The sequence below is a fragment of the Diceros bicornis genome, chromosome 7, assembly GCF_020826845.1.
Source record: "Diceros bicornis minor isolate mBicDic1 chromosome 7, mDicBic1.mat.cur, whole genome shotgun sequence".
NCBI classification, from domain to species: domain Eukaryota; kingdom Metazoa; phylum Chordata; class Mammalia; order Perissodactyla; family Rhinocerotidae; genus Diceros; species Diceros bicornis.
The window spans coordinates 72,437,659-72,452,343 of record NC_080746.1 but is presented as its reverse complement, the minus strand read 5'-3'; the positions used below and the strand labels follow the sequence as shown (position 1 = coordinate 72,452,343).

The 14,685-nt window shown below is 37.4% G+C and overlaps 1 protein-coding gene across 2 annotated transcripts in view; it reads left to right on the top strand.

The window, feature by feature from the left end:
• Positions 1-13,755, top strand: part of COPB1 (COPI coat complex subunit beta 1) — a 34,570-nt gene extending 20,815 nt beyond the window's left edge. For both annotated transcript variants that reach the window (XM_058546030.1, XM_058546031.1), the window contains exons 15-22: positions 3,087-3,314; positions 3,472-3,651; positions 6,033-6,177; positions 7,457-7,576; positions 10,421-10,566; positions 11,180-11,269; positions 12,743-12,898; positions 13,374-13,755. In XM_058546030.1, coding sequence (XP_058402013.1) covers positions 3,087-3,314; positions 3,472-3,651; positions 6,033-6,177; positions 7,457-7,576; positions 10,421-10,566; positions 11,180-11,269; positions 12,743-12,898; positions 13,374-13,433 — 1,125 coding nt within the window. In that variant the 3' untranslated portion in view covers positions 13,434-13,755. The remainder of the gene's footprint in view (positions 1-3,086; positions 3,315-3,471; positions 3,652-6,032; positions 6,178-7,456; positions 7,577-10,420; positions 10,567-11,179; positions 11,270-12,742; positions 12,899-13,373) is intronic.
• The last annotated feature ends 930 nt before the right edge of the window (positions 13,756-14,685 follow it).

The window sequence follows — 14,685 nt, the reverse complement described above, 5'->3', positions numbered from 1 at the left end:
GGCTGATCTTCCTCAAAAAAAAAAAAATTCTCTGTGATAGAATTGTGAATGTTTTTATTTTATTTTTGTTCATTTCTTTTTTCATATGGCTAAGATAAACAAGGAGTGATGTAATAAAAACTAATGAGAAAAAAGTCACTGTAGTTACAGCACTGAAGTACAAATCTTGTTAATATTGTGGTGGAGATAGAAACATCAAAAGATGGAATTACATTACCAGATGTAATAACAAAAATCCTTGCTTCCTCTAGGAGGAGTTTAATATGGCTTTTATCTGTGAAACACTTTTTTCCCTAGTAGTGATCATTTTGTGTTTTACAATACTACAGTTTCACTTAACATTATAATAAACATATTCCCATGTTATTTTAAACCCTGCCTAATCATAATAATCATATTTAATAGCTGCATAATAGTCTATTAGATTTCTGCATTTACTTAAGCCTCCATGTAATTAGACATTTTCTTTTTAGATTCGAGATTTTCAAAGGCTTTTTTTATTTTAGTTTGATCATAAAAGAGCCGTAAATGAGATTTAGAGGGCCAGGTAAATTGCAAGGTGTATTAACTCTTTTTTATCGATTTATTTTTATTTCTAGGCAGTAATTTACTTTGTAACTCTCTGCGGCCATTATTTATTTATTCAGGTCTTGTAATAGTTTAATCATCTGTTCTTTAAGTTATGCTTTTTAAAAGTCTCAAGTGTTTTGTGTCTCAGAGCCCAATTTGATTTGGGCTCTCGTGGAATGGCCGCTTCAGTTCTGCAAGTTGGGAGAGGATTTGCTGATATCAGTGTAAGAGAGCCAGGTTTCTGGTAACATATCTGGTTCATGAAATTTGCTACATTTGGTACAACAAGGCAGGAGGAAGTTTGGTTATCACTACACTGGCGGTCCTTCATTTATGTCTTTTCCAGCACTCTTCATTTCTTTGTGTAGATCTGAGTTTCTCTCTGGTATCATTATATCTTTTGCCTAAAAAATTTATTTGCTTTAACTTTTCTTGCAGTGCAGGTCTGTTAGCAATTAATTATGTTGAATTTTGTTTGTCTGAAAAAGTCTTTATTTCTTCTTCACTTTTGAAAGATATGTTCGTGGATATAGAATTCTAGGTTGACAGTTTTTTTCTTTTAGTACTGTAAAGATGTTGCTCCATTGTCTTCTGGCTTTCTGATGAGAAGCCTACTGTCATTCTTATGCCTCTGTGTGGAATGTATCCTGCTTTCACCAGCTGGCTTTAGCTTTTCTCCTTATCACTGGGTTTCTGTGATTTGATTAGGATATGCCTTGGTGTGGTTTTTTCATTTTCTTTTTGTTTGTGGTTCATTGAGCTTCTTGGATATGTAGGTTTATAGTTTTCATCAAATTTGGGAAATTTTTGGCCATTATTTCTTCAGCTATTTTCTTCTATTCCCTCTTCTTTCCTCTCCTTCTGGAGACAATAGCCACGCTCAGAGGATTATTATACTTACTCTTCTGCTGGCTCTTTCTCAAGCTTCTGGTAGTTTTTCATGCATGTATACTCAGCCAAAGACAATTTGGCAAGGACATAGAGCATGTGTCAGGATAATGCTACATGAGACTAAAAGAGTAAGTTGGATTCACTTGTAGAAGATCTTGAATAGCGGGCTAAGTAATATGGACTCCAGTATGAAGGCTGTAGGAAGTCATGGAAGGTATTTGCATGTAGAGTGAAATGATTGGTGCACAATAAGGATTAAGGTAGCAGCAGGTGATCACACTTAGCATCACCAGTAATGGGACCACCTGCCATTATGTGCCTCCTAATGGAATACAATAAGAAATACAAAACATCACCTATCTGATATTCTAACCAAAAATTGGGGACATTCTATAAAACAACTGGCCTGGGCTCTTTAAAAAAGTCATTGTGATGGAAGACAAGACTGAAAGCCAGGGAGACTCGTCTAGATTAAAAGAGACTAAAGAAATAATAGCCAAATAAAATGCATGAAGCTGATCCTGGATTAAAAAAAAAAACAATAAAGGGGCCAGCCCCGTGGCTTAGCGGTTAAGTGTGCACGCTCCGCTACTGGCGGCCTGGGTTCAGATCCTGGGCGTGCACCGATGCACCGCTTCTCCGGCCATGCTGAGGCCGCGTCCCACATACAGCAACTAGAAGGATGTGCAGCTATGACATACAACTGTCTGCTGGGGCTTTGTGGAAAAAAAGGAGGAGGATTGGCAATAGATGTTAGCTCAGAGCCGGTCTTTCTCAACAAAAAGAGGAGGATTGGCATGGATGTTAGCTCAGGGCTGATCTTCCTTGGGGGAAAAAAAAAAACACAATAAAAATATTTTGTGACAATTAGGAAGATTTATTTGAATATAGAATGTATAATAGGTATGTTTTGGGATAGTTACATTTCTCAGGTGAGATAATGATATTGTGGTTATATAGGAAACTGTCCTGAATCTTAAGAAATATTTATGAGGTGAAGAATCTTACTTTCATATATTTAGCCAAAAAAATAAGTGTACATGTATAGGTAGAATAAGAAAGCAAATATGGCAAAATGTTAACAATTTGTGAAGGGTATCATTCTTTTAACTTTTCTGTAGTTGGAATTTTAAGAAGATAGCATTGGCGTGTGAGGGGGTTAGAGTCAGGGAAAACAGTTAAAAAACCATTGCTGGGGGCCGGCCCGGTGGTGTAGCAGTTAAGGTTGTGCGCTCTGCTTTGCTGGCCCATGGTTCGCAGGTTTGGATCCCGGGCGCAGACCTATGCACCACTCATCAAGCCATGCTGTGGCAATGTCCTGCCTACAAAATAGAGAAAGATGGGCACAGATGTTAGCTCAGGGCTAGTCTTCCTCACCAAGAAAAGCCATTGCTGTCTCTCAGTTGAGGGTTAGTGAAGGTTTTTTTTATGAATGAAGAGTGGCAGTTAGAATAGAAAAGAAGAAAGGTGCAAAAAAATACGGAGATGAAATCTAAAGGAGTTGAAATCTTATTCAGGTGAAGTGAAAATTAGGTTTATTTCTTGAATTGTGAGTTATAGTAAAGTGACGTTATTGCTATTGGAGAATCGTGATAATAAATAACCCATTTCTCTACTTTTCCTAGTCTTTTGTCGCTGAGGCTATGTTGCTCATGGCCACTATCCTTCATTTGGGAAAATCCTCTCTTCCTAAGAAGCCAATTACAGATGATGATGTAGATCGAATTTCCCTGTGCCTCAAGGTCTTGTCTGAATGTTCACCTTTAATGAATGACATTTTCAATAAGGAATGCAGACAGTCCCTTTCTCACATGTTATCTGCTAAACTCGAAGAAGAGAAATTATCCCAAAAGGTAAGGTATATATGATAAAGCCATAAAAGTGCTTTGTGGGTTTTTTTTAATTTTGTTGATTTTTCAGGCCTCATATGTGAGGGTTGTCTCTATTAAAACCCTACAGAAAGCTATCTTTCCATATTAGAGAGAGACGTGTATTGTTCTCTCAATACAGAAAGAATCTGAAAAGAGGAATGTGACCGTACAGCCTGATGACCCCATTTCCTTCATGCAACTCACTGCTAAAAATGAAATGAACTGCAAGGAAGATCAATTTCAGCTGAGTTTGCTGGCAGCAATGGGTAACACACAGAGGAAAGAAGCAGCAGATCCCCTAGCATCTAAACTTAACAAGGTAACAAAATGTCAAATACACTGGTAAGGTATTTAAATTGGCTACGTAAGAAAGTAGTAATCAAGAAGTTGCTGGTCTTGCTGCTTTTTAAAAGAAAAATAGTTATACAGCATCAGTTTTTGTCAAGTCAGTGTGATTGATAGGTTTATTAAACATGAATTGAAACTCAGAAGCTGATGAAGTACTTTACTATATGATAGTACCGTAGGTCTAGTAGATGATTTTATAACTTGTTCCAGTTGTGTGTGGATCATAGACTAATACATACAGCTGGAGGATCCTTAGAGCTTAACTACAGCTTTTAAAGGGCAAGACTCTGACTTCCTCCCCAACACCCTGCCCTCAGTTTCTCCTGTCCCCTGCTGCTGTAAACACGGCAACTCTACTTTTACTTTGTTTTATTTTTTTGTTTTTGCTGAGGAAGATTTGCCCTAAGCTAACATTCGCTGCCAATTTTCCTCTTTTTGTATGTGAGCCACCACCACAGCATGGCCACTGACAGACAAGTGGTGGTCTGCGCCCAGGAACTGAACCCAGGCTGCTGAAGCAGAGCACACCGAACTTAACCACTAGGCCACTGGGGCTGGCCCCCTTTTATATTCTTGTATCTACTCTTCAAATATATAAATTTACAAATCAGTGATCTAGTATAATCCCTTTATCCTGTTAGGTGAGTAAATAGTCTCAAATTGATTTTGTTGTCCAAGATAACATTCGCAGAATTAGAACTACTAAAACACTTTCTCTTCCTTAAAATTGGAAATCGATATTGACAATATTACAGTTTTAAAAATTTTTTAATTTATTTTTTAAAATTGTGGTAAAATTTACATGACATCGAATTTACCCTCTTAACTATTTTTAAGTGTACGGCTCACTGGCATTAAGTACATTCACATTATTGTGCAACCGTCACCACCATCCATCCTGAGACTGTTTTTCATCTTGCAAAGCTGAAACTCTATGCTCATTAAACAGTAACTCCTTATTCCCCTTTCCCCTCAGCCCCTGGCAACCACCATTCTACTTTCTGTCTGTATGAATTTGACTGCTCCAGGTACCTTATATTAGTAGAATCATACAGTATTTGTTTTTTTGTGACTGACTTATTTTGCTTAGCCTAATGTCTTCAAGGTTCATCCATGTTGTAGCATGTGTCAGAATTTCCTTCCATTTTAGGGCTGAATAATATTCCATTGTGAATATATGCCACATTTTGTTTATCCATTCATCTGTTGATGGACATGTGGTTTGCTTCCACCTTTTGGCTATGGTGAATAATGCTGCCATGAACATGGATATACAAATATTTCTTCGAGGCTCTGCTTTCATTTCTTTTTGGTTATACCCAAAAGTGGAATTGCTGGATCATATAGTAATTCTGCTTTAATTTTTTGAGGAACCGCCGTACTGTTTTACATAGCAGCTACACTATTTTACATTCCAACCTTCAAGCACAAGGATTCTGATTTCTCCACATCCTTGCCAACACTTACGTCCTGTTTTGTTTTTTTTTTACAGTAGCCGTCCTAGTGAATGTGCAGTGGTATCTTATTGAGCTTTTGATTTGCATTTCCCTAATGACTAATGATGTTGAACATCTTTTCATGTGCTTATTGGCCATTTGTATATCTTCTTTGGAGAAATGTCTGTTCAGATCCTTTGTTCATTTTTTAATTCGTTTGTTTTTTTTGTGTTGAGTTACAGGAATTCTTTATATATTCCAGATACAAGTCCCTTATCAGATGTATGATTTGCAAATATTTTCTCCCATTCTGTGGGTTGCCTTTTCACTCTAATGGTGTCCTTTGATGCGCAAAAGTTTTTAATTTTGATGTAGTCCAGTCTTCTTTTATTATCTGTATTTTTGGTGACATTATTTTTTTAAAGTGCTATACTTTGGGTGTTTAAAACAAAATTTGAGGGGGTCACCCAGATTTTATTTTTGTGAAATTACAAGCATTTCTTGCTGTATGATCTATTTAGTTTCTCATTTTGGATAGCAGGGACTACCACATGATCTGAATTTTATTTGGTTCCTGAGTTTTGGAGAGCAGCTAGTGGGTTTAGATACTGAGGGATTTAAATGAAAAATATATCTAAATCTATTCAGTTCCTAAGTTGGGATACTGTTTAATGTATTTGTAAACATATGTAACATCTTTCTACTACTGAGCTAGAAACTCTAGGACCTGTTATTTCTAATGACCCAGTTTCAATTACCATGTCTGCATTACAAAACAGTTACTATACCTATTTCAAAATGGCTTATCTAATCTAAGCACATCTGTTAATTACCTAACAGATTTAGTCATGTTGCTAGGATATGTTTGGTTAAATTGTCTCAGTCATTTGATTACCTCTTTATTTTTGTTTGACAGGTCACCCAGTTGACAGGTTTCTCAGATCCTGTATATGCAGAAGCTTATGTTCACGTCAACCAGTATGATATCGTCCTGGATGTACTTGTTGTGAACCAAACCAGTGATACTTTGCAGAACTGCACATTAGAGTTAGCTACTCTGGGTGAGGAAATTCATCATAAAGGAAAAATATTATTACATAGTAAATCTTTATGACAGATTACTAAGAGATGAGCACAAGTTTTAGTATAAGTATTCTCTTGAGCCCTTTGTGACATTTTTGAATCAAGGCTTGGTTTTACATTTAATATTTAGTCTCCTTCAACTCCAATTTTCTGAACCTCTGTGATACTGACTTATGCCTGTGCTCTGGGTACATTAAGATGGGTTTACTGGGGCCAGCCTGGTGGCATAGTGGTTAAGTGCGCGCGCTCCGCTATGGGGGCCTGGGGTTCAGATCCCAGGCACGCACCGACGCACCGCTTGTCAAGCCATGCTGTGGCGGCGTCCCATATAAAGTGGAGGAAGATGCGCACAGATGTTAGCCCAGGGCCAGTCTTCCTCAGCAAAAAGAGGAGGACTGGCAGATGTTAGCTCAGGGCTGATCTTCCTCACAAAAAAAAACAGATGGGTTTATTCAGTGAGCTTGATGTACCAAATATCAGTTTTCCTGGATATAAATAAGAGCTGTTTAAGTTACAGATTTACCAAGTAGCCGGCTTAAATTTTTAATTGCCTTAGTACAGAACCAGATGTTTTCTCAGTCCATAACTAATACATACACGTGTGGCCAAAGTAATATATCATTTCATATTTAGCTTTTTTCTTCTTAATAAGGACACATGAATCAGAATCTCTGACCACTTTTACATCTGGCTTTGAAGTTGAAAAATGTAAATTGTATACAGGAAAGTGCAGTGCCCTAGGAAATTCCATATGGCTTAAGCAAGAGTTAAGGGACTTTAATATCAAGGGAAAACATACTTCTGCCCTATCTTCCTCAGCATAGCTTGAGGCCTATATAAAGAACTATGTTTCTGAGAACTCACAAATCTTTCTGCAGGTTGTTTTATCTTTCTTTGTAATGGATTGTTTATTTTTAATAATTTTATTTAAATTTATTGTTTAATACTTAAGCTTTTTGAGAAGTTTGCATTCATTCATGGAAATAAAATGGTATGCCCAAAGCATCCCCCTACACACATGAATCAAAAATAGAGTTATTCCGAGAAGCTTATTGCCTTTTAAAAGAAAATGTGCATATTGATATGAATAATAAAGTGTTAAATAATTTCTTTATTTTGTCCTGATAATGTTTGGATCATAACCCTTGTCTTGTTCCTTATTTTGCTAGAAACTATAAGCTGCATACATTTTAAGATTTTATGATTTGAGAGGTTAATATATATGTATTTTTAACCACGTCTAAATTTTTTTTTCAGGGGATCTGAAACTTGTGGAAAAGCCATCTCCTTTGACTCTTGCTCCTCATGATTTTGCAAATATTAAAGCTAATGTCAAAGTAGCATCAACAGAAAATGGAATAATTTTTGGTAATATAGGTAAGGAATTGTTTTATAGCATGTGATGTTGAATATTCTTCCCCCCACCCCCCAAAGCCCCAGTAGATAGTTGTGTGTCATAGCTGCACATCCTTCTAGCTGCTGTATGTGGGACGCAGCCTCAGCATGGCTGGAGAAGCGGTGCGTCAGTGTGCGCCCAGGATCCGAACCCGGGCCGCCAGTAGCGGAGCGCACGCACTTAACCGCTAAGCCACGGGGCCGGCCCTGAATATTCTTATTAAAGAATTTCTGTAGTGAGTTAGCTGTGTGACATTTCTTGAGGACAGGACCTGAATCCATTCATTCATTCATTCATTCATCATTCATCATTTAAGGGGCACCTGCTATGCTACTAGGCGTTGTACTATGTTTTGAATGTACAGAAATGAACCAGATAGAGTCACTGTCCTCAAGAAACTGTCAAGCAAAAGGAGGAGATAAATAAGTAAATATGTAACTACAGTACAGTGTGATGAGAGCTAGTTTACCAAGTGTGAACTTTGGGATCATAGGGAAAAAATGCTAACAATACAGAAAGCTTTATAAAGGAGGAGGGTATGTTATCAAAGGATAACATTTGAACTGAGTCTAAAACTTAGTATAGGCATTTGTTGCCAGGCCACCTGGGGACTAGCTTATACAGAGGCATTCAGCAATAAGCTTTTTTTTTTTTTTTTTTTTAGCAATTTCTGTGGTAGGGTTGGAGCTACCATGGTGAGGAACAAAAGATTTCTGTCCTCAGATAGCCTATAATCAAGTAAGGGAAAACAGATATGTGAAGTGGATATGTGCAGTACATAATGGTTAGTGCTGTGAAAGAAGCCTGTGCGAGGTAAACTGAGAGTTGATGAAGAGATTTGGTCAGTTCTCTCGAAGTGGAGGGGTTTGGGGGGGAAAAGGTAAGGAAAGGCTTTGTGGAGGAGCTAGTGCTCACATGGGGTTTTGAAAGATCAGTAAGTATTCTACAACTAGACAGGGATTCAGCTGGAACAAATGCAAATAGTTTGATATACCTGGAGTTTAGAGTGAGCTGGGGGAGGGTGGTGGTAAAAAAAAATGGGATTAGGAAGGTTAGTGGGAGCTGCATTTTACTTGCCATGCTAAGCATTTCAGACTTTATCCTGGATGTAAAGGGGAGCCATTAAGGAATTATAAATGAGTGAGTTACATGATTAAACATTTCTGTGACATCACTACAGAAAACTGATGGGAAGCGGCAGGAAGATTAACTAGTAGACTATTGCAGTGGCACGAGTGAGAGATGACAGAGAGTTTGAACCAATGCACTAGTGGCTGGGTTGGAGAGAAGGACTATGAATGTAATAGATATTGAGGAGGCAGAATGCCTGGGACATAGTTACTGATGGAAGAGGAAGTGGCTAGGTTAACCCTCAGATTTCTTGATTGGTTATTGGGTTGATATTTATGTCAGTCACCAGAACAGGGAATATAGGCGAGACGAACAAATTTGAGAGAGATAATAAGTTAAATCTTGAGCAGGTTCAATAATAAAGTGTCTGAAGATATCCAAAGGCAGTTTGATATGAGTGTGGAACTTGAACAAGAGGTCTAAACTAGAGAAAAATATTTGTTTAAAAGCTGTAGAAGTGGAAGAAATCACCCAGAGAGGCCATAAAGAATGAGAAGAGGGGAGATTTGAAAACTGAATCGAAGAGAACAACAATACTAAAAGCTTGGTCAGGAGGAGAAGCCTACCAAGGAAACTGAAGTGTGGTTAGAGAAGTATGGAAAAATCTTCAAGAGGTATCTGAAGCTGCAAAAGATCAAGTAACATGAAGTCTAAAAGAAGGATCATTTGGATTTGGCAGTCAGTGATATTAAAACATTTCTCGTGGCATGTCTTGGGCAATGGTAGTGGATTGAAGACTAAATAGGAGATGGAGAAATAGAGATAGTGAGTGTAGACTATTCTGAGTGTAGGACCTTGGTTTTGATAAGAATGAGAGAGGGCAGTAGCCAGAAGTGAAGTCAAGGACAAGGGAGGGTTTTTTTCCTAAGATGAAAGAGCCTTGAGTTTTTTTACAGACTGTAAGGGAAGAAAGTCAGTAGAGAATATAAAGGTAAAGACATAAGAGTGAAAGAGGTAATGATTGATGGAATGAGTTCCCGAACCAAAGCAGGGATCATAGATGGCAGGAAGTATTGACCTTGAAGAGAAGAGGCAGCACTTCTCTGATATGAAAGGTAAGGAAGTAAGAGTAGATTCAGAGAGAGAGATGTTTATTTTTAGATGTGGGGCTGAAAATTAAAGGAACTTACTCTTGGTAACCTCAGTTTTCTCTGAAAGTAGAAAGGGTGAGGAAACGTCAAGAGAAGAGGCTAGAAGGGGGAAAGGGAGGCTCCAATCAGATTATGACTTTCTACCATGGAGGAGACAGTCATAGAAGCAAGTAATCTTGTATCGTTAAGCACTATGACTCAGCAATATTTATTCAAAAATGTTAGTTAAGCACCTACTGTGGGAACACTACTACTTGTGTATCCCCCTGGAGTGCCTAACACACCACAGTTGCTGTGTAGTTACTCACTGGGTTTGCGTCCTGGCCTCCACCACTTATCAGTTCTGTGACCTTACAGCTCAATTAACTTCTCTTTGTTTTTGTTTCCTCATCTGTAAGATGGAAGATAATAACATTATAAATTAGGATTGATGGGAGTATTAAACAAGTAATATTTGTAAAGCATTTAGAATAGAGCCCAGTATATAATAAACATTTTATAAATATTTGCTAATATCATAATTATTACTTGGAAATATTAAAACTTTTTTAAATTAAAATTTGCCTCTGGTGATTGGGGATCTTTTGTGTATGTATATTGCAGTTTATGATGTCTCTGGAGCAGCAAGTGACAGAAATTGTGTGGTCCTCAGTGATATTCACATTGACATCATGGACTATATCCAGCCTGCAACTTGCACCGATGCTGAATTCCGTCAGATGTGGGCTGAGTTTGAATGGGAAAACAAAGTTAGTCCTTGGGAGATTTCCTTGAACTCCTTATCTTTCTTTCTTTTTGGCTAGTGTTGAGGGATTCTCTGATAAAATTAATCCCACTAAAAAGTGTCAGGTATGAAAAGCAAAGTCTTTCAATATCTGTTCTTGCAAATTAGCCTTAACTGGAAATCATGCAAGTAGTTTGATAAGTTGCTTTTGTAAATTGGTGAGAGCAGCAGTTCTATAATTAATCTGATTGATCAAGACATTATAGACAATATTCCATCCCTTGTATGTATGAATAATAACTTATTATTGAATCCAGTATCCAAAAGAGGCTTTGCAAAGTCAGTAGCCTGCTGAGGAACTTTGTTCCTCTGAGCCTTCATTTTTATTAGAAATATTTATGTGCAGCATGTTGATCTTCTATGAAGTTATGTATGTCTGAAAATTCTGATACCAACCTGCAGTTTGTTGGATTTTATAGATGTCATTTACTTTTTTGTTGCCCACCCTCCCCACTAAATACTTAGAAGGAAGTTCTAATATGACATATGAGTGATTGTTTTCTTAACCGCAAGATAAGAAACTTGCAACTTTCTCATTGTAAGAATTATAATCTTGACTTTTTTCTCTCTCTATACAGGTGACGGTTAACACAAATATAATTGATTTAAATGACTATTTACAGCACATATTAAAGTCAACCAACATGAAATGCCTCACTCCAGAGAAGGTAAAATTTGAGAACTTCTTAAATCTGATAGAGAGTAGTATGGTAGATCCCTGGCTTTCTTTCTTTCTTTTTTTTTTTTTTTTGAGGAAGATTGGCCCTGAGCTAACATCTGTTCCCAGTCTTCCTCCTTTTTTCCTTTTTTCTCGCAAAGCCCCAGTAGATAGTTGTATGTCATGGTCGTACATCCTTCTAGTTGCTCTATATGTGGGACACGGCCTCAGCATGGCTTGATGAGCGATGCATAGGTCCGTGCCCAGGATCTGAACCTGCGAACCCCAGGCCACCGAAGCAGAGCACACAAACTTAACTGCTGCGCCGCTAGGCCAGCCCCCCTGACTTTCTTATATTGCCTGTAGTGTATTTAGTGTATTTTTCTTATTAATTTGCATGAGAAAAGCAGTGTCATTCTGGGCTGGTTAAAAGAAGTTATCCCATAGAATGTATGGATCTGCTTACCTCTTTCTACTGGAATATAAAACCAGCCTGCTTGTTCTGTGTAGTGACCCAGTTGAATAGTTAAATTAGTTTTTCTTTTCAGTCTCCCTTTCAGCTAAAGGCTTATCACAAAATAGTTTGTGATACTGGATTAGAAAATGCCCATGACATCTTCTGTTGGCTCTGTTTGTGGCTGACATCTTCTGTTGGCTCTGTTTGTGGATCAGAATATATCTGCTCAAATACAGAATTGTTGATAAACTCTGATTTTCTGCTGTGTTTGTGTATGTATGAAAAAAAACTAGAAAGAAAGACCAAAAATGAAGCCAAGGCTTTAAGGAATCTTTTATCTTTATAAAATTTCTGCTAATGTTATAATATTTAATCAGTAAAAGAAAGTGTGCTGCCAAACAAGTAGGTTTTAATTCATGTATTAGTTTATTCAACAAATACTGAGTCAAATGAATATTGTATGCCCAGTACTCTGTGAGCTACTGGATATGCAATAATGAACAAAATAAAAATAGTTTCTTCCTTCATGGAGCTTAAGGTCTGGTGTGGGAGGCAAACAACTCTAAGTAAATAGAGAATATATAAATACAAATTGGGGTAAGTGCTATTTCTTTCAAGTCAGGTTTATTGAGGTATAATAGACAGTAAAATTCACATTTTTTACTTGTATAGTTCTGTGCGTTCTGACATATTCATACGGTCCTGTAACCACCACCACATGATAAGTCCTATTTTAAGTGATAATTCAGCTGTGCTGTTTGGTCTTGCTTATGTGTACAGTCATGTGCCACATAACAATGTTTCAGTCAACAACAGACCACATATGCGATGGTGGTCCCATAAGATTAGTACCATACAGCCTAGGTAGTAGGCTATCCCATCTAGGTTTTGTAAGTACACTCTGTGATGTTTGCACAACAACAGAATCACCTAACGACGCATTTCTCAGAACTTATCCCTGTTGTGAAGCGACATGTGACTGTAGTTCTCTAGGAAAGTATTGACTTTATCACAAATTTCTTTCAGGCACTTTCTGGCTACTGTGGCTTTATGGCAGCCAACCTTTATGCTCGTTCCATATTTGGAGAAGATGCACTTGCAAATGTCAGCATTGAGAAGCCAATTCAACAGGGACCAGAGGCCCCTGTTACTGGCCACATAAGAATTCGTGCAAAGAGTCAGGTAACAGTTGCCTTTTTGGAGATCATCTCTGAACTGAACAAAAGAAGGAAGAATTTATGTTTTTCTTATTTCCGTATATAGTGTCCTCTGTCATATGAGTGTTTTGTGCATTAGATGCATGTATATATATAAAAATAGTATGCTCTGAGTAAAAATGTAAGTTTTGCTTCTTTAAAGTGGCCCAGTTTTGGGGCCTATCATTCTGGCTTATTTGCTTAAAACCAGATTGATTCCCATGGGATGTTTGTGAAATGGGTTCTTTAGAGTTTTTTGAAATCCAAGCTACAACTCCAGTGACTATTTGTAAATCTAGCACTAAAAGTACTTACCTGAGTAAGGTTTTGGTGAGTCTTTTTTGTATATCTTTGGTTTCATTGTTGATGTGATGTCATTGGATGGAGGCTTTGTGAGATAGAATAGCTTACTGGTTGTACATAGTTTCAATAATTATAAACATCTTCATTCTTCTTTACAGGGAATGGCCTTAAGTCTTGGAGATAAAATCAACTTGTCTCAGAAGAAAACTAGTATATAAGAATAAACAAGAAGTCCTTGCAGCTTTATAGTTAAAATTTAGATGTGGGCTTATTGGACTCCAGTGTCTTTTGTACTTTCATGCTTTATGTTATATAGAATCTGAGTTCACGCTGAATGCATTCCAGCCAATAATTTATAGCCTTTTCCTTAAATCAAGATCGAGTCTAAAATTATAGTTTGTCTTTTGTCTTAACAGTTCTGATTGCTGTCCTCAAAGTATATAATGTTTCTCACATGTACCAAGACCATTTTCACAGTACAATAAACAGATCTATTCCTAAATCTCTTGTTATTTTATAAATAAATGTATAATTACAGAATTTTAGCTGTGTAGCAATGGATTTCTTTTAGTTGCATTGTAGATTTCTATTATAAATGAAAATTACTCTTTGAGTTGTGAATACATGAACTTTATTAAGAGAATTTACAAACTCAGTGATATGAAGTGAGACAGACCTTGATTTACTTGGTTGAGTTTTCCTGATATAATATTCTGACGTCAGTATCTCTGTAAATGCCTTATCGTGTTCTACAGGGCTTTTCTCTGGAATTTAGCTCCAGAAAGAAAGTATTAACTTGAGAAAACAGATCCATCTTTAGTTTAAAGAGTATTGTGAACTCTGACTGAAATAAACATGCTATTCTTAATTATCCTGAATCATATTGTAAAATAGATAATCCCAAATAGGTTTTTTAATCATTCACATTTAGCTTTGGGTATTCTTTTATGTTTGCTAGGAATTAAATGGGTTCCAGCTAATTATTGAAGCTGCACTGGGAGATTTAGCTCCAGAGAGTTCAGAGAGCTGCCCTGTTTGCATGTCGCCTCCGTGCCTTACTCACTCCTCCCCTTTTCCTCACTTTATGTGGGAGCTGGGCATCATCACCTCCCTGGATGATTCCAGATGCCTTTCTGAGCCAGTTCCCTAGAGTCTGATTGTGCTGTCCTTTTGGCCCTTGCTTTTCCTTGGGCATGATTGAGGTAGTCTGATCTTTTAGCTAAGTCTGAACATTACACTATTATACTTTGTCTTCCAGCTAGACTTCAGGCTGCGTTCAGGATGAGTCCAGAGATAAGGTCTGTGAAAGAGTCAAAGCAGCATCTCCTGTTTCAGCACTTGAGTGAGAACAGAATGATTTGTTTGGAGTGTGAAGGTGATTGATACCGAGTAGTATGATGTTATAAACTTTGAAGCCACTTGCTTATTTAATCAGAAAGAACCAGAGGATCACAGGGCGTTTGAATTCCA